The following is a 27,391-nucleotide window of genomic DNA, read 5'->3' on the forward strand; positions in this document are numbered from 1 at the left end:
GATCATTTCTCTGAGTTCGTCGTCTGTTCATAGATCTAATGGAAACCGTTTAAACAGCGGTAGATCTCATTCTCTGCGGTAGAGCAGCCATGGCTACGAAAGCAAGCTCTTCAACTGCTCTTCCAAAATCCGGAGCTATCTCCAAAGGCTATAATTTCGCTTCTAACTGGGAGCAGGTCTCTCTCTCTCTCTCTCTCTCTCTCTCTCTCTCTCTCTCTCTCTCCCAATGTCCTAACTTCAGACTCCGACACCCTAATTGCTTCAAAACCAGTCGCAGAATCTTCAATCTCCAGTCGCTCGATTATGAAACATAGAATCAGATCTCTGAAATTACTTCAAAATCAGTCTCAGAATCCCCAATCTCCTGTCGCTCGATCACGAATCGTATAATCAGCTCTATGAATTTCGAATCCTCTTTTCTTCTTTTTGAGCAACTTGTTGCTTGTTTCTGAACGGACGGATCTATCGCTCTGGATCTCAGATCTCTCCGTCTATTCTTCTGTAAAATCCTATATTTTATGCGAATTTGCAGAGTTCGGATCTGCTTTATTCGACTTATTTTTTATTTATATATGTTTGTAAAGAGGAAGTGAACTTAAATTTATTGTGAAAACCATCCGAATTCTCTCTCTTGTTATTTCACAGACTGTAGGTCTGCAGGGATTGAATGTGAAAGAGGAATTGGTTGATATTCTGGCTGATGTGCATATGTCGTACATGTATACCAATTGAAACAGTTCAAACTGTGGGACCCACTGTAGATGGGGCATAAAGCAATAATCACAGTGAAATGATGATTAGTTAAAATCATCATTGTCGTCGAAGCCTCATCCTGATTAACTCGGGTCAGCTACTGTTCCACTCTATTATGGGCCATAACTTCATTTAGACCATATGTCATCAAGTCTTTTCTTACTACCTCCACCCATGTCCTTACGGGCCTTCCCTTTGCCCTTATAATTTGTACCAATTCACTCCTAACCAGTGCGTTCTTGCAGTTCCTGGTCCCATGGTCATCTTCATGTTTTTCTAATAATATAATTGCTTGCAATTCCTGCTTTTCTGTGCCCTTTATTTATGCACGTCACTATCCTTTCCGCTCCTTCTGTTCATGTTTTATCTTCTTTAAATTTACTATAAACCCTTGTTCATGATTTATCTTCTTTACATTCACTATAAACCCTTGTGACCCACAATTCCGATAGGTGACTGACTTATCTTTTTATGGCATCCGTCTTTGGTTTACAGAATGCTCCATTGACAGAGCAACAACAAGCAGCGATAGCGTCACTATCTCATGCAGTTGCAGAACGGCCCTATCCAGCAAATTTGGTGAGCACTTGTATGTTTTTAGTTGCACTATATCTATAATAGAACAAAAAATGAACAATTTCCATTCTATTTTCTGTGCAATTAAGGTCTCTTTTGGTGCCTGTAAATGGGGCTAACTGTAAATGGTTTACACTCTGTGTTTGGATGCTGAAAAATGCCTGTAAATCATTTACAGCTTTAGGCCCCATTTGATTTATAGGCAAAATGCTGTGATTTCATTTATAGGCTCTCAGTTTAAAGCCTAATGGCTATAATGGAAAGATTGGCTCTCCGTTTACTGGACTTAAACAATTTACGGGCTATCCATCCAAACACAGACAATCATTTACAGCTTACAACCAAAGAGGACAGGCTGTAAATGATTTACACCTGTAAATCATTTACCACTTGAACCATTTACAGGCATCCAAACAACCCCTAAAGTCACTATGTGCATGGTAGGCGCAAATATTCTTGGGATGTCGAAACGCTTAGGCATGCCTAGGTGCATACTTGGAGAATCCAAGCACAATTTTAATTTGTTTTATATCATAAATATTACTCACCTAGATGCATATTTATTTTTTTTAATAGTTGGACATCACATCCAGTAACTTATGTCTATTTAGATATTTCAATTGATGTACAAAACCCTAGAATTTCTAATTCCTCCAATTTCCCAAACCTAAAAAAATATTAATTTTATTCTTGTTAGCCTAAAATCCAAATCCCAAATTTCTATAAATTCCTCCTATAGTAATTTCCCAAATTTCCCTGATCCTAACCCGAAGTTTCTCAATTTCCCCTAGTCCCTAAATTCCCTGACCCAAAATCATAAATTTTTCAAACATTTATGTCCATTTTTTCAAATAAATAAATAAATTTCAAAATCCCAAATCTTCTAACCTCAATTTTCTTATTCTTCCAAAATCCCCAATTCATCTTCAGCCTCTTTTACAATGAAATGGAAGCGCAAATTGCTTTCAAGAAGTCCAATGTAGTTCTTAGGACTGGTAGAAGAAAGAAATCAAGTAGAAAAATCTCATGAGTTGATGTGAAGTCCAAGAAATTTGCAAGAAGCGTTTTCACAAGTCAAGCTTTGATCTAAAAGAATTGGAAAAAATGCAAAGAGGATTTATAATCTCCCTCAAGGATTTCCACCCTTGGTGTGAAAAATGAGTTGCTTCCATGATCACTGGGCACCACTGAAACTCTACTGCTAATTTAACAACCTGGAGAAAAGCTGCTGCCTCCGCAATATTGGAGCAGGGCTGTGCCTAGTAGCTTCTAGGCGCTGGTTCTATTCACACACCTAGGTGTACGTAGACAATGCCTTGCTGGGCACCCAGGTGAAGCATGTAGACAATGCCTTGCTGGGCGCCCAGGTGAAGCACAGGTGCCCCCAAGTAACTATATTGTTCTAGCCAATGTGTAATTCTGTTTATCAGTTGGGTATGTTCATTGTCTCAAACACTTAGGATATCCAGATAGAAGTTTGTTGATCTTGCATTGTCCCAAATCATTAGAGTTCCATTTTTCTTTTTCTGCTCTTTCTTTTGCGACTGTTTGACATAATGACTGTGTGGTTGGAGGCATAATTTTGTGACTTCCATTTGTTGTTCTCTTTTCTTGATGTGAAATTGTGGTCATGGAAGATAAAGAATCTATAATTGATTCGTAATTATCTTCGGCCTTGATCTATTGCAGTCTCAAGAAACAGTGATGGGGCAGGAAAGCAGTTTGTCTGTTTCCTCTAAGGATGATACTTTGGAAGAATCTGGAACCATAGCAGCAGTTCTGGTCAACACTCATCAGGTTTGCCCTTTAAATTTTTAGTATTTATGTTCAGGCATTTAAATTTGCATTTCCTTTCTTCAGGAAAGATGTGTTCTATAGCGCCAAGGAGCAATTTTGTTAGTAGTAAACCTTTACAAGACATGCATGCATTTAAAGCAGCTTTCCTTAACATGCATTTGTTTAATGTGTTGTACGTGTTCATATCCATTGACCATGATAATTCACTGCTTCTTTTCTGATGAATCATGCATCTTTTTTTTTTTCAAATAAACACGCCTATCACATCCATAAAATCTCAAAGTTATCAGTTAAGGCCAATTTTTAGTTTTATGCGTGGCAAGATAACTGTATTCGAGATCAATGTTGGATGTGGGCTAGAAGAGTCTTCATTTAGTTTCTTTTATTGGAAGTCTATACATAGAGCATTAGTGCTTATGGTTCTTACTGCTTAGCAAGTTGGTAGAGTTAAAAAATGGAATTCCTACACATGGAGAAACCTCCTGCCTTTGGTTGCTTGTTGTTGGTTGACTTAACATTTGATGCATGGGTAGCCAGCAATTATGAGTGTGTGTGTGGATTAGCATAGTTGTAACCATGTGATGTGTTTTGCATCTTCTTGCTAGAGCATGGTTTTAAACATCAGCTGAAGCCAAGTCAGCTTGGTTTTGATGGAGGACAAAACAGGTTGGCCCCTTGAAACATTAATGTCTGACTGGGTCAGAATGATTCTCACCGAGATAGAATGAATCCTGCTAGTTAAGGTCCCCAGGTAAGTTGCATTCCAACCAGATGTTTTGAAGCACGGTGATAATGCTTGTGGTGTGAGATGCAATAGGGGTTAGGAAAGATTGCATGAACAGTCACGGCCAAAACCCGGACATTTAGCCTGTCGAAGGGACCTCCATATGTCAATCTTGAGAGGATCCTGATTACATCTCTCTACTTGCATGATTTAGATCTTTTGTTGAAATTAGAACTACAATGCATCCTCACTGCAAGAAGAGAACTATGTGCCCTTAGGAAGCATTACCAAGAAATGGTAGCAAAGAAATCAGGGAAAGTGCTCATCTTAAAAGGGAGTATTTTGTGGAGACTCTCGCTTCTCACGTTCCTGTGCTCAATTTGGGCAAAGCACAACTGTAATTGTCTTAGCAGTCCCAATGAGGTATTCAAGAAGGCTAAGTTGGATATGATCTCTTGGGCCTCAACTCTTAATCCATTTGCTGGAAATTTTTTTTTTTTTTGAAGATTTTGATTCCTCTTAATTTTCAGGGTGTTGCTCCTCATTCTCTTCTTTCAATAAAATTTCCATTATGTCTAAAAGGAAAAAAAAATAAAAATCGGGATGGGAAAGAAAAGGAGACAATATGGTCATTGTTGATGTCAATGTCATTGAATAATTCCTCATGGTTTGGAGACCACCTCCCAGTCGTCTGTTGTAAACTTGTGTCATTGTTAATAGTTGACTTTTCTTTCTTTGTGCTGAATGCTTCAGTACAGTAAATCCTTTGATATATCTTGAATTCCATCTTTTGATTCTTTCTTGGTTGTTTATCCTGCTTCTTTATCAAGTCATCTCTATGTTTTGTGAGAATTTTATATTTTTTACTGCAGAATGAACATACAATTTATGCTCCTAAGGCAATGCCTGTTGATAATCTGTTTTGTTTTGTTTGTAGTTCTACAAATGGTTTACAGATCTTGAATCAGCTATGAAGTCCGAGGTTTGTGCTGGTAGTTTGCTTGTGAGACTAGTGCAAGTATAGAAAACTGTCAGCTCTGCCAGTACCTGATTTTCCTTTTTCTGTAAACAGACGGAGGAGAAGTATCGCCACTATGTCAATACATTAACTGAACGCATACAGACATGTGATGATATCCTTCATGAGGTAAATTTACATTTTGTTTCACTAATTTGTTATTTCTTAATTCTTTAAGTATTTAGTGTCTTTTGCAATTTAGTTACCCTTTTTTGTCTCCAATTTTCCTGAAGTAATTGCTTTTTATGCAGGTGGATGACACCCTTGATTTATTCAATGAACTCCAGCTACAGCATCAGGCTGTTTCAACAAAGACAAAAACCTTGCATGATGCATGTGATCGATTAGTATGTATTCTGCTTTTTGTCCTTGGTAGCATCAAATTGTTTGGTTGGACTGCAACAGACTTCTAATGTCCAAATCTTACTGTGGATCAATTAGGGATTCCATGCCCAAAATATACACTCATATCCGATTTAAATGGATTAGAACTCCTTTTTTAGCAGATATCATCCTAAATTTAGCAAAAGGACTATGGTACACTGGAGGTGTACCCACGTAATCCCATGTAGAGTTCTCATACAGGTGTTAATTGGTATTATTAGTATTGGGAATTCGTTCACTATGCTTTGATCTTCCCCCTCTTACTTTTTTTTTCTTCCTTTGAAAAGTAATGGAATTTATTAAGAAAGTGAAATGGCCAGCAAAAACAAAAGCAAACCGAATAAAAAACAAGATACAAACAGCGAATCAGGGCATCCTTGAAAGAAAAGAAAAGGGCACCCACTCCGTGATATACAGTTTAGCCCGACCTTAGCCCCCAAAAGAGAGTCACTTCTACTATGAAAACAACAGTATGTCTCTCACCCCATAAAGCTCAAAGAGCAGCGAGCAATGTGACCTTCCACCTTGACCTTCCCTTCTTCTTGGAGCTGCCAACATGCAAAGATTGAAAGAGCCCCTTAATAGAGCTCGACATCACCCATGAGACAAAAAAAAAAAAAAGACCAAGATGCTGCACCAGAAGCCCCTAGCAAAGGAGCAATGGATGAACAGATGGTCCACCGATTCTGCATCTTTTTTTCTTTTTTTTTTTGGCAAAAAATACTTGTTCGGAAGCACCATAGCCCTTTTGCAAAGGTTGTTAGTGGTAAGGACCCTATTCTTGCCTAAAAGATTGGTGAAAGCCGAAACCTTTGGAGGCCTCCTTGGCTCCGTAGGACAAGACTTGTGTGGCAATAGCTAATACGAGCCTAGATTCCAAATTCTTTTTATACTAAAATTGTTATATCTCAAGGGGACTCCCCCCCACCCAAAAAAAAAAAAGTTGGAAGAAGCATTCTTCCAAATTAAGGGTGGCAATGGGCCGGGCAGCCTGGCCCTGCCCTGTAGGGCCAGGGGTTGCTCCCCTAAACTTGGCCCAAGGGCTAGGCCTGGGCTTGAAATCTAGGCCCCGCATTTGGGCCGGGCCATGCCATGGCCTACAATGAATGGCCTAGCCCATTGGCCTGGTCCAATCATCAAGTGGACCACATTATATAGAAAGAATGAGTGGGCCGGGCAGCTTGGCCCTGCCCTGTAGGGTCAGGGGTTGGTCCCCTAAACTTGGCCCAAGGGCTAGGCCTGGGCTTGAACTCTAGGCCCTGCATTTGGCCTGGGCCATGCCGTGGCCAACAATGAATGGCTTAGCCCGTTGGCCTGGTCCAATCATCAAGTGGACCATGTTATACAAAAATAATGAGTGGTTTAAAGACACTTGTGAGCAGCAGTGTTTCAAATAGCGCCCGTAGCGTAGCGGTAGCGTACGCTACGTAGCGTCCCAAATAGCGCAAATCCCTGGTAGCGTACACTACAGCTACGTAGCGCGTAGCGTCTGTAGCGTAAGCTACAATGTTTTTTTTTTACTCTCTTTCTTTTTCTTTTTTTTTTCTTTTTTTTTTTTTTTTTTTAAATTTTTTCACATTTTCTTTGTTTCTAATGTTGAGGAATGTGACACTTATATTATACTTGATACTTTTAACCTATGGAATTTTTATTTCTTTTCATAGTTGTGACTTGTGGTTTCAATTAGACTATTAATTAAAGTGGTTTGTTTAGAAAGTTGTTGATGTGATAATTACTTATATATGTGGATTGGCTTTTGATAAATGACAACTAATAACTTTTTTGAACATGCTTATAATTGATAAAATGAATCATCTTTTGGGCATTTTTATATATATATATTTTTTCATTTTTTTCACTATTTATTATATTTGTCCTGTTTTTAAATTAAAAAATCGAAGTATCGTGTAGCTTACGCTACACGCTACATATTTACGCTACACGCTATAGAGGGCAGAGCGCTACGCATCACGCTACCGCTATTTAAAACACTGGTGAGCAGTTCCCCTTTCTGTGGACATGCATAGTTTAAAGACACTCTTAGATATGGGTCATGTTTAAGTGATCAAAACCATTTAGATGGTGGGACTTGTCATGGATGGAGAATATACCCCTAAAAATTCTTAGATTGTAATACTTTTTAATTGTGGATCATTTCAATCTTTTACTATAGGGCCAGTCTTGAATGGCCAAGACCAATTCTGCGGTCTTTTTAGCCCAATTAGGGCCAGGGCTTAGGGACCTAGTGCCTTCTGTCAAGTAGCAAGGTCTTAGGTTATTAACAATTTCTAAAGGATAATATCTTCTTTTGTGAAGCGTTGCATTTGGTTGTTAAAAGTTTGTTGTTTCCATAAGTGAGATGTTTCTTGTTTGGATTGCAGTTGATAGAGAAGCAAAGACTCGTAGAGTTTGCAGAAGCACTTCGAAGTAAGCTCAACTACTTTGATGAATTGGAGAATGTAAGGTTTGAATGCTATCATTAAATAATGATTTTGTTCAGAATATATCATATTCCATGGATTTAGACTTCCCATATTGGATTTTCTGACTAATAAATTTTTTTTAGATATCTTTATGGCTCCACCAACATTTTTCTTAATATCCTATTGTTTTGTTTTAATTATACTATTTGTTGGTATTTAGAGTTGTAGGAGGGGGCTGTTGTCAATGGACTTGGCTGCACTTGGGAGACTACTTTTGAAGGGAATCAAAATGGTGTATTTATGGGGAGGTAGTGGCAAGAACAGGAAACTTCTCAGTGGTAGACACTGTGTTTCAACTCTGAGGTCATGGGTTCAAGAACCCATGTGGTGTAAGAATGTGTGGGGTGTAAGAGTGTGTGTGTGTGTTGACCAAAAGAAAAAGAACAGGAAACTTCTGGGGAGGCAGTGTTACTGTGGGGCTTGGTCGATAAGGAAAGAGCGCAAGGATAGAACTTTTAACAGTAAATTGGAAAGGTCTGCCAAGGTCATAGGAAGGGTGTTTTGTATCAGAATTTTGGTCCCCCTCCCCCGAGACCCATCTTGTAGCCTTTTTGTTTGCCTTTAAAAAAAATTCCCTTTCCATTAAAAGAAGAAGAAGAAGAAAGAAGTGATGGAGCAAGCTACTATAGTTGAAATGACACAAGAAGATACGAATAAAAAGACAAAAATTTTGCCCATCAAGGAAAAAAGTTCATACATTTCTTCAAGACACTGTTTCATTAAGGGACAAAAATGTTTTTCTACAAACATGAGTTGACTCAATATTCCTGTTTACTTTTGTCTCTGACTTAAATTCTAATTTGTTCTTTAGCTTGGACTAACACTCTCAAAGGGGGTTCCTAACCAGTGGAGTTGGGATTCACATTGTAGAAATATTCCCTGTCCATGCTGTGGACATAACTCAATTCTGATGGAAGCGTACAATCTTGGGAGTTTTGGACAGATAACTTGATATGCTTTCCAATGATAGCATTTTTGTGTCTCTCCATGTTGTTTGGCACTGGTAACAAAGTCATTCTCTTGAATTAGAAAACCTACCTCCATGCATCATATTTCCTTATGGAGTGCCTGATCTGAATCATGGCGTATGGAAGATGCTTTCATATAAAGGTTCTGGTAATTTTTGTTTCTAGAATTAAATGAGGCAATTCCCGAATACTTATGTTCTACCATAAGCCTATGACCACTGATCAATATACACCCTGGTTCTTAGTGTAAAGTTTTAGAACAATTGTTGCATAATTGTTCTTAGTCATCCAAATTTCCCCAGGTGCTAATTTTATATAAATTGCTTGTATCAGTTGTCTATGTCAAATTGTTTGTGAACCATATTATTCATTTGATGTCCATCAGATTGTTTTCACAGTCAAAAGTAATATTTTATGGAATGTAAGTGGGAGCCCGGGACCAAACGTATTTACCCTGATTTTCCAACTGTGAACCAACCCATCATTCCCCCTCCTCCCAGAACAAACCCACACACACACAATGACACCAAGGCCAAACAATGTATCAAGTTATTAATGGATATTTGAGCAATTATGTATATTTTGTAAAATTCCTCTGCTTTTGCAAACTGGTCCTTGTTATTTTGTTGGTGATCAACCCTCTGGATTCACCTTGGAGGTAAACAGTAACGATTTCCAGTTGTCTGCAGTACGAATTGCCTTAAAGGGAACTGACTGGCAAGGGTCACTTCAATCTATTTTGTTTTATGTCCCCTTTCCACAATTCTTTTTCTTTAATATGTACTCATCCTGTTCTAAGAACACACGTGCAGAAGTGAACTGATAAATCTGAATATTAACTTATGAAAACATATACTTTCCAAGCAAAAATTTTGCCTGCTAGATGTATTGATGTAATTAAGGTGACTTGATCCATTAATTTAATAAAAGGCAGTGAGAGATTTTTGGAAGTTTTTGCTGAAGCACTTTCTGGATCCAGAGGATTCTGAATTAAAATCATGTTTTTTTTTTTTTTTTAATACTTGCTTTGGTGTCACTGTCACATATATATTGACATTTCTTCTTGTTGTTGTTGTAAGCACCGGACATTGTTAAAAAAACATGCATTAGCTTAATTTCTTATTCCATGCATGTATGTAGGTTGCTACCAATTTTTATTCTCCAAACATGAACGTTGGAAGTGAACACTTTCTTCCGCTGCTGAAAAGACTTGATGAGTGTATTTCGTAAGTGAAGCTTTTATCTACACTAGTGGCATGTCAATGAGCTTGTGGCTATGAAATTTCTTAATAATCTTCCTTTTCTTTTACTGTTATGTATAATACTTAAGATCAATAATCTTTGTAATTTTCATCCTTTGAACTAATTATTTTCTTATAACAAGCTTAGGTATGTTGAAAGCAACCCACAATATGCTGAATCCAGCGTTTACTTGGTCAAATTCCGACAACTTCAGGTATTTACCTAACAATAATAGCAACCAATTTATGAAGGAGTTGACTGGATATAATGGTTGCTCATGACTTCATTCCGTGCTTTTGGTGAACTTGTTATTCATGTTACTTCAATTTGTTTGACATACTGCAAACCAGAATAAGGTGTTCTGATCAATTGTTCTTGCAGCTTCGAGCATTGGGTATGATGCGGTCTCACGTACTTTCAGTTCTAAAAAATGCTTCATCTCAGGTAATTCTTCCATTCCTTTGGATATCATCTTGTGGAGTTCAAAAGTTAATTTGTAAGTTGAAAAACCCGCTTTGTCATAAGCTCCTTTTTATTTTCTTTTTCAGGTTCAGGCAGCAATTCGTGGCAGTGGTGGTAGCACAACTGCTGTTTCTGAGAGTGTGGAAGCGTCTGCCATTTATATTCGCTTTAAGGCAGCAGCTGGTGAGGTAATTGATCCTCTGTTTCATACAAAACCATTGTTTACTACCAGGATTTAAAACCCAGACTTGATTGCACAGTCATTCTGGTTTGGACTGGCCTCTGCCACCAAAACCAGTTGGGTCTATAAATACCCATTTTGGGCAAGAAACCATCCAAACTTGCTGGGTCAATTGGTACCACCATCCCTGTCAGGTAGTCCATTTTGTCCATTCTGTCCAACTGTCTGGGTCAACTGGAATTCTCATCTGGTGATACCATTCTGGAAACATCTCAGTATCTTGAACCTACAGCTGGCCATGCTATTATTTGTCCTTGTTACTAAACCAGTCATTGGTGAGTATGGTGGCAAGATAACATCTGGCATAAACCTTTCCAGAGGAAACATTATTGTCTTTGTTGGCATAAACCTTTTCAGAGGAAACATTATTGTCTTTGTTTGTGACACGTGATTTGGCTGATTTCTGATATGGTGAGTAAAGCATGCTCACACAGCTTGGTGATTTGCAGCTGAAGCCAGTGTTGGTGGAAGTGGAAAGCAGATCTTCAAGGAAAGAATATGCTCAAGTTCTAGCAGAATGCCACAGATTGTACTGTGAACAGAGACTCTCCTTGGTGAGTTAATGACACATTGTACTGTGAACAAACTCTCCTCCGTGTTTGTACAAACACAGCCTCTTTCCTAATTTATCATTTTTATCCATTAAAATATTTATTAACATCTTCATTTATGCTATTTAGGTTAAAGGCATAGTGCAGCAAAGGATCTCTGAATTTTCCAAGAAAGAGGCTCTCCCATCGTTGACTAGATCTGGATGTGCGTACCTAATGCAGGTTGACTGGCATTCTACTTCAAGTATTTAGTTAGGCAACTTTTTGTTTCTTTAACTTTCTTTCATAGAAGATTGATAAAGAAGTCTGAAACTTTCTGTTTCTTCTTTTTGGCAATATTAGTCGTTGCCTTAAAAAAACTGAAACTTCTGTACCATCTGTTGAGAATTGAGACACATCAGTTTGGTTACTGAAGTGGATTTATTGTTTCATCTAGGTCTTCTTAGTTTCTCGTTTTTCTTGCGGCTCTTACAAAACAAAACTCATTATAATTTTGTTCATTAAAATTCTTTTAATCATACCGAGTATATAGAAGGAGAATTCTATAAAAGAAGCAAGGCGGAAACATTTATCTGGAAAGACCGTCATGAAGTTCTTAAGTTACAGATATTAAACATGAAAAGTCTTGAGTATTCTTCACTGTTTTCAGATAACTGGTTTAAACCAACTATTATTCAAGGTCAACAACATGAACTGAAATTCTTTCTCTAAGTTCGTGTGAAATCTTATAGGAAAATCTCCTACTTAACCTATAAATCCTTAATTGTCATGTAACACAATGGAACCATTTTATATTTAGGAATTGAGATAGATAAATTTGTTATCTTGGATGACTGGAAGTGCTGCCTGATTCTTCTCTATTTAGGATTGATAAATTTCTTATGTTGGGGGACTTTCGCTTCATCTCTTCATCAATGATATTATTATGACAGGTGATAATCGAAAACTTTTAGAATGGTTTGACTCTCAAATAGGAATAGAGTTTGCAATGAAGGATCTAGGTCTTCTTCATTACTTTCTTCGTATTGAAGTGCACCAAAGATGTTATTAACTGTTCTCAGATGCTTAGTTGTGAGCCCATTTCTATGCCTATGGGAATGAAGAATAATCATCAAAGATATTTGGATCCATTTCTTGATCCAACTTTTTATCAAAGCATTGTGGTACAAACCCGTACCTCAGTATGACACAAACTGATCTTTCCTACATTGTTAATATTGTGTATCAGTTTATGCATGCACCAACAACTGGGTATTTTCAGGCAATTAAACGGATCCTTTGTTATCTCAGTGGGACACAGTGCTTTGATATGCAGATCTTATCTACTAGTTCTCTTGAGTTGTATTCCTTCTCTGATGTCGACTAGGTTGGATGCCCTGACACTTGCCGTTCAATAACTGGCTTCTACAAGTTACTTGGTTTGAACTATATCTCTTGGAATGCTAATTGATGAGGACATTACGCGCACACGCGCACGCACGCCGCCCCCTACGCACGTACGGAAGGAGAGGGAGGGTCCCACCGTTGATCTGGCTCAATGACGATGTCCAGGGAGGGCCTCCTAGTTAGAAGTCGAAGTTTTGGTTCAAGAGAGTAGACCCGATAGCCAAGAAAAGCCCATCATGGGATCTCATGATCGTGGCCCACTATTCAGATTGATTTCATATTTTAGATTTCATTTATTGTTATTATTTAGAACATTATGAATGCTTTGGATTTCTTTGTTTGGTTTTTATTTTAGTTTACTTTATCGCCAAGTAATAGGTTGCGCACATGGTGCGAGTTTAGGGGTATAGGATTTTCCTTATAAATAGGCACCCCTTGTAGTTCTTTTGATCAATGAAGATTAATAAAAATTGCTACGTTTTCCTGCTCCTTTCTGAGTTATAGGCTTAACGTGTGTAGGCCTGGACCCACATAGATTCCCCTTAATTGAATATTTGGACTTTCAAGTGGGATATGGAATTTGTGTAGTTGTTTCTGAACTAATGTAATCTTAAGCCTGAATTCTTGCACATCATATTTAATTTTCCATGTCCTGCATCACTAATAAACAATTGAACATTGCTCATTCAAATGTAGAAGCTGAATACCTTTCCATGGCCTCCACTACTATAGAATTGACCTAGCTTTCATTTAGTTCTTCAGGATGTTGGTGATCATCTTTCTCAGGCACCTACGCTTGTTGATGACGATGCTCTATACATGACAATTGATCTTGTCTTTTCATGCCTAGACCAAGCACATCAAGTTAGGCTGCAACTTTATGTGTGAGAAGGTTGACCTTGGATTACTTCTTGCTTTATCACCTTTCTAAATCAAGTCGTTGATATCTTCACCGAGCCTTTGCCTCATGATGTTTGTTGAGATAACTACTTCAAACATGGCATTCAGTTGCCTCCTCAGCCTAGTTTATATTTGGTGTATGATAGTGTATCTTCATGTATTGTAAGGATGTGGTGTATGTGAGTTGTCTATATGCATTGACTATACATATCTGTGTATATATACACGTGTATGTTGGTCTCATTCATTCAATACAATTACTTTACAAGGGTCAACCTCAAAAAGCCACGGGGCAATTGTGGTGCCATGGTGGACTATTATCAAAAGCTGTAAAAGAATGATGATTCAAAGACCGTTACTGGATAGTCTCAACTTTGAGGCAGTAAAGGGTGACTTAGTGGGGTTCAGTAAAGAGATGGGAGCTATCTTTCATTGTCCTAATTCTGAAGAAAGAGTGTGTGCTTCATCCTTGTGAGTTCAGTCTTGAGACTTACTAGTCTGATTGGTAGTGCGTGTAAGATTTTGGCGAAAGTTCTGGCATCGAATCAAAAGTGTCTTAGAATCCATCACAACCCCCCAAGGAGCGTTTTTCAAGCAGCGTTAGATATGGATGGAGTTTTGATTGCTTGCGAATGTCTTGATTTGCATCATAGTCGAAACAGCTAAGAGTGCTTTGCAAAATTGATCCATGGAAAGCACATATGATGCTGATTTTGATTTCTTGGATCACATGCTCAAAAGGTTTAGTATTAGATGGAGAGGTTGGATGAAAGAATGTGTAACATCTACTGAATTCTCGGTGCTTTTGAATGGATTGCCAAAAGGTTATTTTAGGGATCCACAATCACCATTCTAATTGTGGTGGCGGCAGAAGCACTAAGTAAAACATTGGAAAAGTCTAGACTGGAAGGTTTGGTCAAGGGGATCAAGGTGAACAAATCAGGGTTTAAGATACCTAATTTGCAGTTTGCAGTGACACATTGATTCTGTGCATTGTGAGTCCTCATCAAGTGGCAAACTTGAAATGTGTTCTGAGAAGTTTCGTAGCAGCGTTTGATCTCAAAACTCAATTCTCTAGTAGTGAGCTAATGGTAGGTAATATGGAGCTTACAGAGGTGGATATATTGGCATTTATGTTGGGCTACAAGGTTGGTTGGTACTCTCTTTACCATGTACATTGGGATCTGCTTTGCATTGGGAATCCCTCGAAAAGCCTCTAGGAGCATGCATTACTCTCGTCAAGGCAGCCATGTCTGCTATGCCGGTATACTATATGTCCTCCTTTAAATGCCCCCCAGAAATTTTCTGATAGATTGGAAAGGCTGGAAAGATATTCCTTTTGGTCAAGGTTAGGAAGAGAATCAGAAATACCATCTTTTAGAATGAAAAGAAGTTTGCAGATACATTAGTTGTGCATGTGGGGGTGGGGGTGGTTTAAAGACGGTCACCTTGATGGATCAAACTTTGCTTGGGAAATGCTATGATGCGCTTAGGAAGAAGGAAATTCTCTTTGGAGATGGCTATTGGGGACATGGAGCCCTCCTCCTAAGGAATTGGTTTTGAAGTAGGTGATGGGTAGATCATAAGATTTTGGGAGGACGAGTGGACCGATAGAGGTCCTCTTATAGAAGATTTGCCTCCCTTGACTGTGATGCATCTCAGTCACATGTAAAGGTCACAGAACGCTATGAAAGAATTGAAGGTTAAATAGTTTGGACTCTAGACCCCTTCTTTTAAACGGGGTCTAAGAGAGGAAGATATGGATGAGTTAGGCTTTTGCTGCACCTCCAAGGAATCAGAATTGTTCTAGAGACTTTGGACAAAAGGATATGGAGATGGATGAAGAGTGGAAGCTTTTATGATAAATCATTTTACACATTTTATGGAAGGAGGGAGAGAGGCGGTGAGTGTGGCTCCCTCAGCTTAGTTATGGAAAGAATGAGGTCCTCCTAGAGTTGTTGCTTTCTCTTGGTTATTATAGTTGCACAAAGCGTGAAGCAAAGCGGCAAAAAATTCAGGTGCAGGAGTGGGAAAGCGTCTCTTTCAAAATGTTAACAAGCATAAATGGGTGGGAATCAGGAATTGACTTGAGAGTCTGGAGTAGAAGTGGCACCTAGTTAGAAGGATCCTGCAACTAAGGTCCAGATAAGGTTCTAACCACTGATCTCCTTCACAATATGAAGAATATCATTGTTAATGGGTGTTGTGCTTGATGGATGGCCAATCATTAGACCACTTGTGTGTCCATTGTCATCTTGCATCAGCTGCATAGTACTAGTGTTTTTCGCAGTTTGGCGTTGAGTGAGCACATCCAACCTCTACTCGTGGCTTGGATAGGGGTGCCTTTCAAAGGCAAAGAGATGAAATTGTGGAATCTCAGTTTCTTAGCTATACTTTGGGCTATTTTGAAGGAAGGGAACAATTGTACCTTCTCAAATTGCTTGAAGTTGGTAGCCAAGATGGTGGATAATCTCAAATAGTATGCATCCTTTTGGGCTAGTTATCTAAAATAAAAAATAAAAAATGGTTGATCTTTAATGTAACCATGTGGAGTGATGTGGGTAGTTAGTGCTTGTAAGGTTGGGGGAGCTTTTGTGCCCCTCATGTGTATTCTTTTCTTTCTTTCTTTTTTTTTGGATTCCAGTTTGAATTATGTTCCATGTATGGTCACCTCGTGTCTCTTCTTTGCCTTGCAAGTTGATTTAACACCTTTTTTTGGCAAAATGAATGTCCACAGTTTTTGAGGAAAAGCTGGGAAGTGGAAATCAATTTCCAATTCTACTTCTCAAATGGAGAAGTGGTGTTCCATGGAAACTGATTTCATTTCCAGGTTGCACATTCTCAAACACTACCTTAGAGTTCGTACATATTCAAGTTCCTCTTGATTGCACATTGGGTTCGCAATGGGTGAAAAAAGAAAAAGAAAAAAAAAAAAAAGAAAAAAAAAGGAGAGAGAGAGAGAGAGAGAGGTACTACCTCGAGATGTTTGCTACCCCTTATCCTTGGCATCAAAGTCAAAGGCATGGCCCAACATCAACGTTAGGACATTAGACATTCTGCATTCGTCACTTTTATATTGCAAGTCAAAGAATGTTATGTGATCATCTGTAGATTAGGGAATGCTTGGGCTGATCCTCTGGTGGCCATACACGAGAGAGAAATTAATATAGACATTTACACATCCACATAGTTCACTTCTTTATATCAATTATGAACATGTAAATGTTCAAATGGTTGAGAGGGCTCTTAAGGTTTTGTTAATTTTCCTACATTCGCAGGTTTGCCAGCTTGAGCACCAACTCTTCGATCATTTTTTCCCATCTTCATCTGCTGATGTTTCAAGTTTGGCTCCTCTAATATATCCTCTGTAAGTTCTGTTTCTTTCTCCATTTTAATGGTTGCTCTCTCTCTCTCTCTCTCTCTCTCTCTCTCTCTCACACACACACACACACACACACACACACACACACACCAAAATAGCTGTCAGGGCTTTGTTCCTCTTTTGCTTTTCCTTTTGTTGGCCATATTGTTTGCTAGCTGGGTTTGTGACGAGAGAATCACACACCTGCTATACCTGTCCAAGCTTTGTTCCCCTTCTGCTTTTCTTTTTGTTGGCTCTTTTGTTTGCCAGCCAGGGTTTTGGTAAGAAGGTCACCACCCTCCTGGGGCTGTAGTTTCTGTGTTTTGGTGTATGGTAAGCCATCATCTTTCATAAAAAAGAAAAAAGAAAAAAAAGGCATACTCCAAAACCGTTGAGTGGATTTCCTTTTTAAAATAACCAACTAGGTGTGTTTGTCTTCAAAAAACCTTGAATTTCTCTCTTTCCATGTTTACCATGATATTGAATGAGGAAACATTTACCATAGCACCTCCCCTTTGGGAAGGAGAGAATCCCTTTCCCATCCAGAGAACAAAGCTGGGATGGAATTGTTGAGAACCCAAGCAACTCTGATGAGATTAAAGAAGTGGTGCCATATTCCCCCATGATATCACAATGGAGGAAGAGATGATAGAGATACTCTGCCTTCTTGCATATAATGCACGTTTTTGGAATTGTGATGGCCCTCTTCTTTAGATTGTCAATTGGGAGAATCTCATTGGCCACAGAAATCCATAAAAAAACCTGCGCTCATGGAGAAATGAAGGATTTCCATACCTAGGCCAACAGGGAGGGTTGCTCACTTCTATGCAACATAGATTTGTAAAGAAATTTGGGGGAGAGTTTGCCATTTCTTTGACCAAGCCTACACTCTTATATTCCTGATTGATATTTGAATTTTGGTAATAATGTTGGGATTCAATTCAAGGTTTGCCTCTTCTTGAAGTATATCTCCATAGCCACATTCATTTTGGTTCTATCCCAATATTCCAAAGTTTACGCATGTTATCTATATATTGCAGGTGTACTTATTTGTATGATACACTACGCCCAAAGCTCATTCATGAAGCGAATCTTGATTGTCTTTGTGAACTTGTTGACATTCTTAAAGTTGAAGTCCTGGGAGAACAGCTCAGTAGACGGAGTGAGTCTTTAGCAGGATTGCGTCCCACATTACAAAGAATTCTGGCAGATGTTCATGAGCGATTGACTTTCCGTGCTCGAACACATATTCGTGATGAGGTATTCAACATGGGAAATCAGTCATCTTTCATTCACTAAATGGTCTTCTTTTTTCCCCCTTTCATGTTTGTCTGGAGCACTATGTTTTCTTTCCTGTTGAGCTCAATCATGTTGTTTTTCTTCTCTTTTTACTGAATAATTCTTTGGTTGTCTGATATAAATATCTATCATTACAAGCAGCTGCTTTGATTTTATTTAATTCAGTGAGTTCATGTAAGGGAATTATCCTATATCGACAAATTCACCTCAGGAAACTTGCGTGCTTGGAATTTTCATCATTGGATATATTAATTATGTGATTAGTTGGTGATGCTGACTCTACTATTAGTCTTGGGTTTACAACACATCACTTCATCCTCCTTGAGTGGTTTTTTCTTGTTTTTTTTTAAAGACACAGGGTGTCCCCACCTCTTTTTTGAAGTGAGACTAATCCTTGCGGATACACGCAATCACCCACAACCGCATGTATCGGGTAAAACCAAGGACGGGAATCGAACCCTCACCTATAGGGAGCAAACCTATGGTGAAGACCATTCGCCCAAACCTCGTTGGGTCTCCTTGAGTGGTTTTGATTGTGGAATTAGAACTTTCCCAGAGGTCCGCTCACAAGATGACTGGATTCTAGTTCTGGAACATTGATATGTTTTGGATGGTTTGGTTTCATGTACTTTGTGGGTGTCATTGGGAAATCTTAAATAATGTATAAAGTTGTGCTTGCATGTTGTTGGCCTATCTTTGAATCCTATTTTGACTATTTTTATGGAAATGCATGCTTTCTTATGGTGTTTATTTGATATGCCATAAAGAGTGAAAACATTGAAAACTACTGCATGTTTGTTTAACAGAAATTTTCTTGGATGCAAGTGTATCATTTTTTTCACTGGTTCTTTTGGGTGAGATCACACAGATGTTATTTGTTGGGAACGTGGAAAATTTTCAACATATGCTTTTATTATGGGTCTTTTATCATTGCAACCTGAATGAAAAAAAAAAAAGTAAAAAAGAAAGCTACTGGTTTACATTATTTGTTTTTTTTTTTCTTATATTAATTCTTTCTATTGCTACCTTTTTGTAGATTGCAAATTACTTTCCTTTTGACGAAGACCTGGACTACCCTGCGAAGTTGGAGCGATCTGTGGAGACAACTTCTGGAACTACTGTTAGTAGTCACTGCCCCTGCATAACATATTTGTATTGACACAGGAAACTTGTCTTGCTCTTTATGGTCATGTTAACTTGTGATATTCATACTTATATGCACAACAAAAGGTTTGTTCATGGAGTAAGCATCTGTCAGGCATGCATTGTCTTACCCAGTTATTACTTGGCACCTCACAGTCAACTTCATAGTTGTTATTTGGTTTTTCATAGTTGCTGTAATATGTGTTTGTTGAGTTATGTAGAACATGCCATATGTCATCTTGATCACAAATTTAGAACTAATAAACTAAATAATCATAACTCATTAAAACTCAAAGAGATGCATTGAGTTACGTAGAACATGCCATATGTCATCTTGATCACAAATTTAGAACTAATAAACTAAATAATCATAACTCATTAAAACTAAAAGAGATGCATGTTATCAAATAATTAGCAAATCACCATACTGTAGAATGTCATCACATATCCATAATAATCTGTAACGTCTAAAACTGTAATCAACCTGATGCAAGGAAATCAAAACTAGAAAACCCGTATGGGCCAGATGGGGCACAGCAACCTCTTTGAAACTCCAAAGTCATAGTGGGACTTGCAAAACTTGCTTCTTCTTCTTCTTCTTCTTTTGTACGCCTTTTGCAGAAAAAGTGAAAACATAATTGGTTGAAAAATCTCATTGAACTGATAAGAAAATGGTGGATTTTTTTGAGTACCCACTAATGTTTTCTCGGAGATTTTAAAAAAAGAAAATCTTGAGTTCTAATGAAAAATTTACCCAGGCGAGTTCACTTTCTGACATGTGTATTTCAGCAGGTTCTAAACAACTGCCTTTGACAGCTTGGGTAATTCTCAGCCTTTTTTTTAATCAAATTACAGGTTGATGAAAACTCTGACATTTTCAAGACTTGGTATCCACCATTGGAGAAAACACTGTCATGTCTGTCGAAGCTGTATCGAAGTTTAGAATCTGAAGTTTTTACAGGATTAGCACAGGTAATATGAGTTCTTGAAGATACTTTGCCCCTCGTGTTTTTTTTTTTTTTTTGAAATTTAGGAAATTCCGCTTTTTTGTTACTTACTTTGCCTTGTGTGTTTCAGGAAGCAGTGGAAGTTTGCTCGATATCCATTCAGGTCAGTTTTCATAATAGTACTCATCAGAAGTAAACTGATACAATACTGGGTGGTACTTGGGTAAGCTGGGATTTGACTTGCAATCTTATGATTCGACCCTCTCAAATGGGTTGATTTCTGGGTTACCACCCAAAAAATGCTATGCGTAAAGTCATTTCTACTAGCTCTGATGTAAGAAATTTAGGGTAATATGAAATGCTCAAATAATCTTTCATTTGGATCGGAAAACTGTACACGTAGAGCTTACCATCTTGGGATCTAAAGTGTTCATATTGTATGCCTTGCAGTGGATGAGAGATGTCCAAAAAATCTCCCCACTAGATGACCATGTCTGATCTGGCCACCAGAAATCTGGACCCTGTCTGATGGCTAAGACCATCAGATAGTGGATATATTAGGGCATGACCCATACTGTGAATTGTGATGGAGCCCACAAGATCAATGGCATGGCTTACCAGATGGTAGGTTCCACATGTACTTGTGCCCTGCCAAACAAAATGAAAGCCACTTCTCTAAAACGATCATCATATAATACCTCATAAAAAGTTCACATGGACAGTTTCTATCATATGGGTATCATGAAATTTCACTGATGAAAAGGAAGCTTCATCTCTCCGCTATGAAGGAACTGCAGTGTATCCATATTTATGCAAGACCAAGTGGCCGTTGGAGCATAAGCTGCAATGTGTTTCCTGATTGTTGTTTTTGCATCTTATTCTCTGCTTATTATTTTACATTACTTTTTCTTCTCTTTTTCTTTTTTCTTTTTTTTTTTCTTTTTTTTTTTTTCCACAGAAAGCTAGCAAACTAATTGTAAAGAGATCATCCCCCATGGACGGACAACTTTTCCTCATCAAACATCTGCTTATTTTGAGGGAGAAGGTGGACTTTGACTCCTTTTTTTTCTTTTTTCTTTTTTCATGTTGTGAAATTATTCTTGGTCAGAATTTGTAAGTGAAATGCAAATGTTACTAATCTACTCAAAATTCTTGGCATTCCAGATATCACCTTTTGATATTGAATTTTCTGTCACTCACAAGGAGCTGGATTTCTCGCATTTGCTGGTTAGTACCTTAGTGGAAGTTCTGATTGAATCTAGATAATTAATGATCCTGACCATTCCATTATTTGTATGCTATGTTCATCTTGTTTGAACATATCTGTAATACAATTTTCTCTCTATTTTTGCTTGCAAGGACAAATGACATGCTCATGTGGACTTCATTGTAAAATCTAGGACTTTTAATTGCCAATAGTTGGGAAATATGCTTGACAATGGTTTTTTTGTATAGTCCTCCATAGGAAACAAATCATTTTCTAAAACAAGAGAACAACATCCAAGTTTTTTGATGGTGACAGCAGTTCACTATTGTAGACAACTGAAGTAAATCAGGATCATTTGCCTGGATTGGTGCCAGTAATTGGGTTTTCTGCTATACATTTCTTATTCCCATGATTTGCTTGTGTAAGTTTCTAAGACAGTTTTTTTATTATTGCAAGTGAAAACAGAGACTATTTTGCAAGCTCTTGCTAGTATTGAAATGTTGATTAAAGAGGGGAAGTTAAATTTGTTTCCATTAAATAAAAAAGGATATTGCTTGGCTCGCAGGCAGGAACTGGGTATTGATGATTGACAACTTGCCTAAGAGGGGCATGGTGCTCCCTAATGTCTCTTGTGTTTTGAAGAAGCTGAATCTGTGGACCGTCTCCTTCACTGCAGCTTTGCAAGTAACTTGTGGAATAGTGTTTTTTGGGTTTCAGGGCTTCTCGGGTGTTGCCTGTCCATAGAAGGCCTCTTCACTCGTGGCACTTGGGCGGAGGTATAGTTAGTGGGAGACACAGACGGACAGTGGCTCTCCCTGCTGTTCTTTGGTGCTTTATGGAGAGAAAGAAATCTGTGCTGTTTCCAAGACAAATCTTGTGATTTGGTTAGGTTGTTAGTAGGGTGAATCTTCGTATCAAGTGCCGTAGTGGTCGGTGTAGGTGCCTTTGTGGCCAGTTGTTTTTTTTTCCTTTCTCTTTCTTGTCTTTTGCCTTTCCATCTGTTGCTGATTTTCTTCTTTTGGCTTAAAAAAAGATTAAAGTGGGAAGTCAGAAAACCAATTTTCAGCCTGCCAAGATTGTAGGGCTAAATGAAGCTGAAGCTTTGTCACTTCAAATCCAAGAAGGATTTGTGATTTATTATCGAGAAATGATTGCATTGTGTTATGCACTATCTTTCCCATCAACATGCCACTTGTGTAGGACATCAATGCCATGGAAATGATACACCCCACCCTGAAGATTCCCCTTGTCGAAAATCAGGCAGATCCACTTGCTAGATGGGTCAAACCTGTATGTTGAGTCAGACGTTATGACCCAAGGATGAGCAGAAAGGCCTGATTTTTGTCCCAGACGATCTTCATGGTGATGCCTACCCTTCTCATCATGTTGATGTCCTACAGAAGTGGCACGCAGATGGGAAAGATGGTATGGTACCACAAGTGATGGTACCTTGCCTCATGGTTCGAAAAAAACAGTTATGATATGGCCCTACTGTAACCATATTGGCATGTATCAGCTGATACTGTCTGATGCAATCCACATTGTGACAGATACAGGGCCAATGCACCCAATACAGCCCCAAAGGCTCTCTTTTCTTTTTTCTTTTTCGCGTTTTTCTATGTTTTTACTTAGGGGACATTGTCTAAAGAACAAGGCCTCAGAGATGATCATTTATAGACCATAGATTATGGAATATGAGTTTCAGCAGTGTAACTCCATGTTTGTTGTATTACAAGATGCAATTGAGACCACAGGTTCCCTTGCCAAGGAAGGGGTTTCATGATAATTGTGTTGGGAGTTGCTCTCACTACCGTGGTGTGATTTATATTATATTTCAAAAAATCCTTGTTCTTAATCTAAAAAGAAAAAGAAAAAGAAAAAAGAATTAAAAAAAGTTTTGATTTAGGTAACAAAATTTTAACTTCTATGTGCTGTAATTTTCCAAGGGGCTATGGCAAAGGGGCTTCTCAGCCATTGTTGTTAAAAGACCAATGCAACATGCCATTAGGAACTATATAGAATAAGCATCCTGATGTCAAAATGGGTGCAGTTTCCTAAGTATAAGACTCATGAGAAGTGTGCCAAAGTTGGATGCCTGTGTGGAGAAAGAAAAATAGGAGTGTTGGACAAAAGAATTCTGTATGAATTGAGACGACTAATCATGCTATTACTGCCATGTGCTTTTGTGCTGTAATGGGAGATATCTTACAAGGACTATGTAACTTTCTTCTTATATCTCAATCACTTTTTCAGGAACATCTAAGGCGGATACTTCGAGGTCAAGCCTCACTATTTGACTGGTCAAGATCAACCTCATTGGCCAGAACGTTGTCTCCCCGTGTCTTGGAAAATCAGATAGATGCCAAGAAGGTAATGTGTATCTCTCTGCTTAATTTTAAATCCACTTGTTTGTATACTTTGCTTGCAGGATCTCCATCTCTATCACTTGGGTTGTCTCTGTTAATGAATTCATTACTTATATAAGAAAAATCCAATGCGCTAAATACAACACGGGATGCTTGGAAATCTTTTTCCCATCTCCGTCGAGAATTTCTGAAGAGTTCTTATAAGCATTGAATTTCAAGTTCTAGAGAATTAGTTAAAACTTTGCAAACCCACAGTCATTGGCTTATCAGGATTCTTCACCAATGCATATCGCTGATTCTTTGGTTCTGCATTACCTCTGGAAAAAAAAAAGAGAGAAAAGAAGAGTTGTTGCTTACGGATTCTATTCCTTCATTTGCAGGACCTGGAGAAAAGCCTTAAAGCCACCTGTGAAGAATTCATTATGGCAGTCACAAAGCTAGTTGTGGAGCCAATGCTTTCGTTTGTTACCAAGGTAACCTTCTCTTCCTCATGATCGTCACATTTGAACTAGACTATATATTCTCACTCAAAACGCAAACCTATTTATGACTTGAACAAATAACAAATCTCCAATTTAGTGATTGGATGCATCACCAAGTAGCAGTTGGTTGGATTCTCAGGCCAACGAGTTTCCATTTGTATTTGGGGCAACATAGAAAACAAACCCTTCATTAAGCGGGCTTTCCTTCACTCCCAAACACATCTGGCATTTTGGCTGTAATGAATCACCTCATTCGAGGAGATTTATGTTGTTTTATAATTGAAGAATCATCAAGAGTTTGTTTATACAGGTAACGGCTGTGAAGGTGGCACTGTCCTCGGGCAGTCAAGATCAGAAATTAGACTCTGTTTTGGCGAAACCTCTCAGGAATCAAGCATTTGCTAGTCCGGATAAAGTGGCGGAGCTTGTTCAGAAGGTATGCTGTATATCAAGTGGATGTCTCATTGTTTGCGTATCTATTAAAAGCATGCACTGCTATCAATGACATCTTACTTATCAAGCACTCTTAACAACATATGTGGTACACGTATCTGGGATTAGGACCATGCATCTAGTAGGCCCTACCATGGACAGGCCAAAGACGATGCTTATTGGGTGATTGTAGCCAGCCATTGCAGGAATTTATTGGCAGTTAGGAATAAATGGTCCATGCAAGGGTTGATCTTTGTTAGAGTACACAGACTTGTATGTGTAAGAGGGGAAAAGACGAAGATGAGAATACTTTCTTCCCACATTGTGTTGGTCGGCCCACGGATCGGCCTCACCCATTGTCCATCCTATTGCTAATCAAGACATCATCCTTTGTTTTTACCTTATTATCTTTTCAAACATTTCCATTGTTGAGAAACTGAAATACTGCAGTAAATTTTTGGTAGCTGGTACATTACATTGATCAAACCAACATTTCACTGGTTTTGGTATTTTGATGTATGCATCATCGGTGCAGGTTAGGACTGCTATTCAGCAAGAGTTGCCGGGGGTGATGGCGAAAATGAAGCTTTATCTCCAGAATCCATCAACGCGGACGATTCTGTTCAAACCAATCAAGTAGGTTTCAGACACCACCATGTACCCATCTATATTTGCATTGACTCGAACGGATTGAGATTCAAACTGAGTCAAGGATGGTGAAGGGTAATTCAGTTTTATCCAGGGCTGAGCTGGAGCATTCCATGTCCAGCCTATCGGCCAAGGACCTAAGCCTGGCCCCATCTGATTCAATGACCAGGCCTGGGCTGGACCTGTGTTGGGCGTTTTGGTAGATGTGAACCCATGTCCAGCCCAACTAGTATCAGGCCAAAAGCCGAGGTCCAAGCCACGCGCCTGAAGGCTTAGCTGGAACCCAGCCCTCTGGCGTGGCCAGGCCAGCCAAGCCAGCCGGGTTGCAACTCAAGTTCTATTTATAGGTGCTCTCCAAACCCACATTCACTTCCATGCAACACTTGCATAGATTCATGTACCAACATGTGCCATGTGTGTGAGATCCAAGCTGCTCGTTAGGTTAACTCCACCTTCCAGATCCCTGTCATAGAAAATCAGGATGGTCCATGCACACCCGCCCATGAAACCAGTGGATGGTTTACAGAATTTGCAGCATATGCACACATGGCCCACCTGATGAGCGGAGCAGCCTGATGTTGGGACCAGGGCATGCACATGGTCGCCCCAGCTGATGAAGACGGTTTGGATCCTCCTGCACATAGTTGGCATTTGGTTCATAACGAGATAAAACTCAATATTCTGAGCATTCACAAAACTTGAGTTTGGTATGTAGGGAGCGGACTTCCTGCCCACACGCGTGGTGTATGATGATCCAAACCAGGCATCCTGTGAGCTCAACCTTTGATTGACCCCTATCCAAAATTTTGCTCTGATTGGACAATCCTAACCATGTAATATTTCCTCACTGAGGGCTGGAATCGTCCAAATATTGTGATTTTTAGACCATGGCCCATTCACTATTGGAAATATGCAGTTGACGGTTTAGATCTTATCCATTTGTGCCATGGGTTCGGAATGACATGGAGGGACAGAAAATGCCATCACTTGGGAGGTGGCAGAATCTGATCCCTTGAATGTATGATTTTCAAATTCAAAAAATATGGTCATATCTTCATGCCCAATTGATGGTGTTAATTCGACTCACTTGATCATCCCTTTTCTCCTCTCTTGCAGGACGAACATCATTGAAGCGCATTTGCAAGTGCAGAACTTGATAAAATCTGAATACTCTGCTGAAGAAATGCAGAGCATCGGGATGATGCAGATCGCGGACCTGCAAGCGCAGCTCGACAGCCTCCTTTAGGTGTGTGTGTAGCTAATGTCTAGGTCCCACAGACATGTGGGACCCACGGATATCCAACGGCTAGATTCATCATTGATATGTTAAACTGAGACATTTGGTTTTTATTTTTTTATTCTTTTTTTCTAAAATATATAAAAGTATCAAATTTTGGGCCTCATCGAATATATGTTTTGGATGGATGTAGTGCTATTTTTATTTAGTATTCAGATGGTTTGCTGAATCTACACGTGTGTGGAGCCCTGCCCGTGCCAATACAAGCATGTTTACGAGCTTCCCTTAGCTGGGAAATAATGCTTTAGATCTTCTGCCTCAAATCAGACAGTTTCACTGCTCAGGCGGGCCACAATATTCGAAGTAAACTAACGGTCGAAACAAATTCTTCCTGGCTGTCCCGTTTGTTTGGTGCCCGTCTGTTGCTCGCCTCTGTTTTTCAGCCTAGAAGATGTAAACACTGAGGCCCACCTGATGGAAAGCTCAGATTTGGAACACGTATTCTGTATTGACACGTGTGAGTGTATGTGGCTGGGCAGCACTCCAACTATTATACATTCAGGACAGCAACACAAACAACAAGAGTTGAAGCAATAGCCACTTCTGTTCCCACCGTTGGTTTGTAGGCCAGACATGGAGGGGATCACATCAGTAGTGAGGCCCACCAGAGGGACGGCAAAAGAATTGAGTGACAGCACTCAACGTTCTTGAGGAAGCAACTGCAAAAATCAGGCCAATCCAAAGATAAAAGTAGGCCACACCATGGTGACTCATACCTGTGAAA

General features: G+C 39.0%; 1 protein-coding gene across 1 annotated transcript; it reads left to right on the top strand.

Moving 5' to 3' along the window:
- Window positions 1-26,773, top strand: LOC131251772 (conserved oligomeric Golgi complex subunit 3). The gene is made up of 25 exons (XM_058252713.1): window positions 1-176; window positions 1,249-1,332; window positions 3,019-3,126; window positions 4,788-4,832; window positions 4,923-4,997; window positions 5,120-5,215; window positions 7,634-7,711; window positions 9,844-9,929; window positions 10,093-10,159; window positions 10,327-10,389; window positions 10,494-10,595; window positions 11,098-11,202; window positions 11,329-11,421; window positions 16,764-16,852; window positions 17,887-18,106; window positions 19,182-19,265; window positions 20,144-20,260; window positions 20,366-20,398; window positions 21,194-21,280; window positions 21,400-21,462; window positions 23,696-23,812; window positions 24,189-24,281; window positions 24,601-24,726; window positions 25,258-25,358; window positions 26,487-26,773. Exons 1-25 carry the CDS (start codon window positions 90-92, stop codon window positions 26,614-26,616), a joined length of 2,349 nt encoding a protein of 782 aa, XP_058108696.1. The 5' UTR covers window positions 1-89; the 3' UTR covers window positions 26,617-26,773.
- Window positions 26,774-27,391: the final 618 nt, after the last annotated feature.

This window comes from Magnolia sinica, chromosome 7 (assembly GCF_029962835.1).
Source record: "Magnolia sinica isolate HGM2019 chromosome 7, MsV1, whole genome shotgun sequence".
NCBI lineage: Eukaryota > Viridiplantae > Streptophyta > Magnoliopsida > Magnoliales > Magnoliaceae > Magnolia > Magnolia sinica.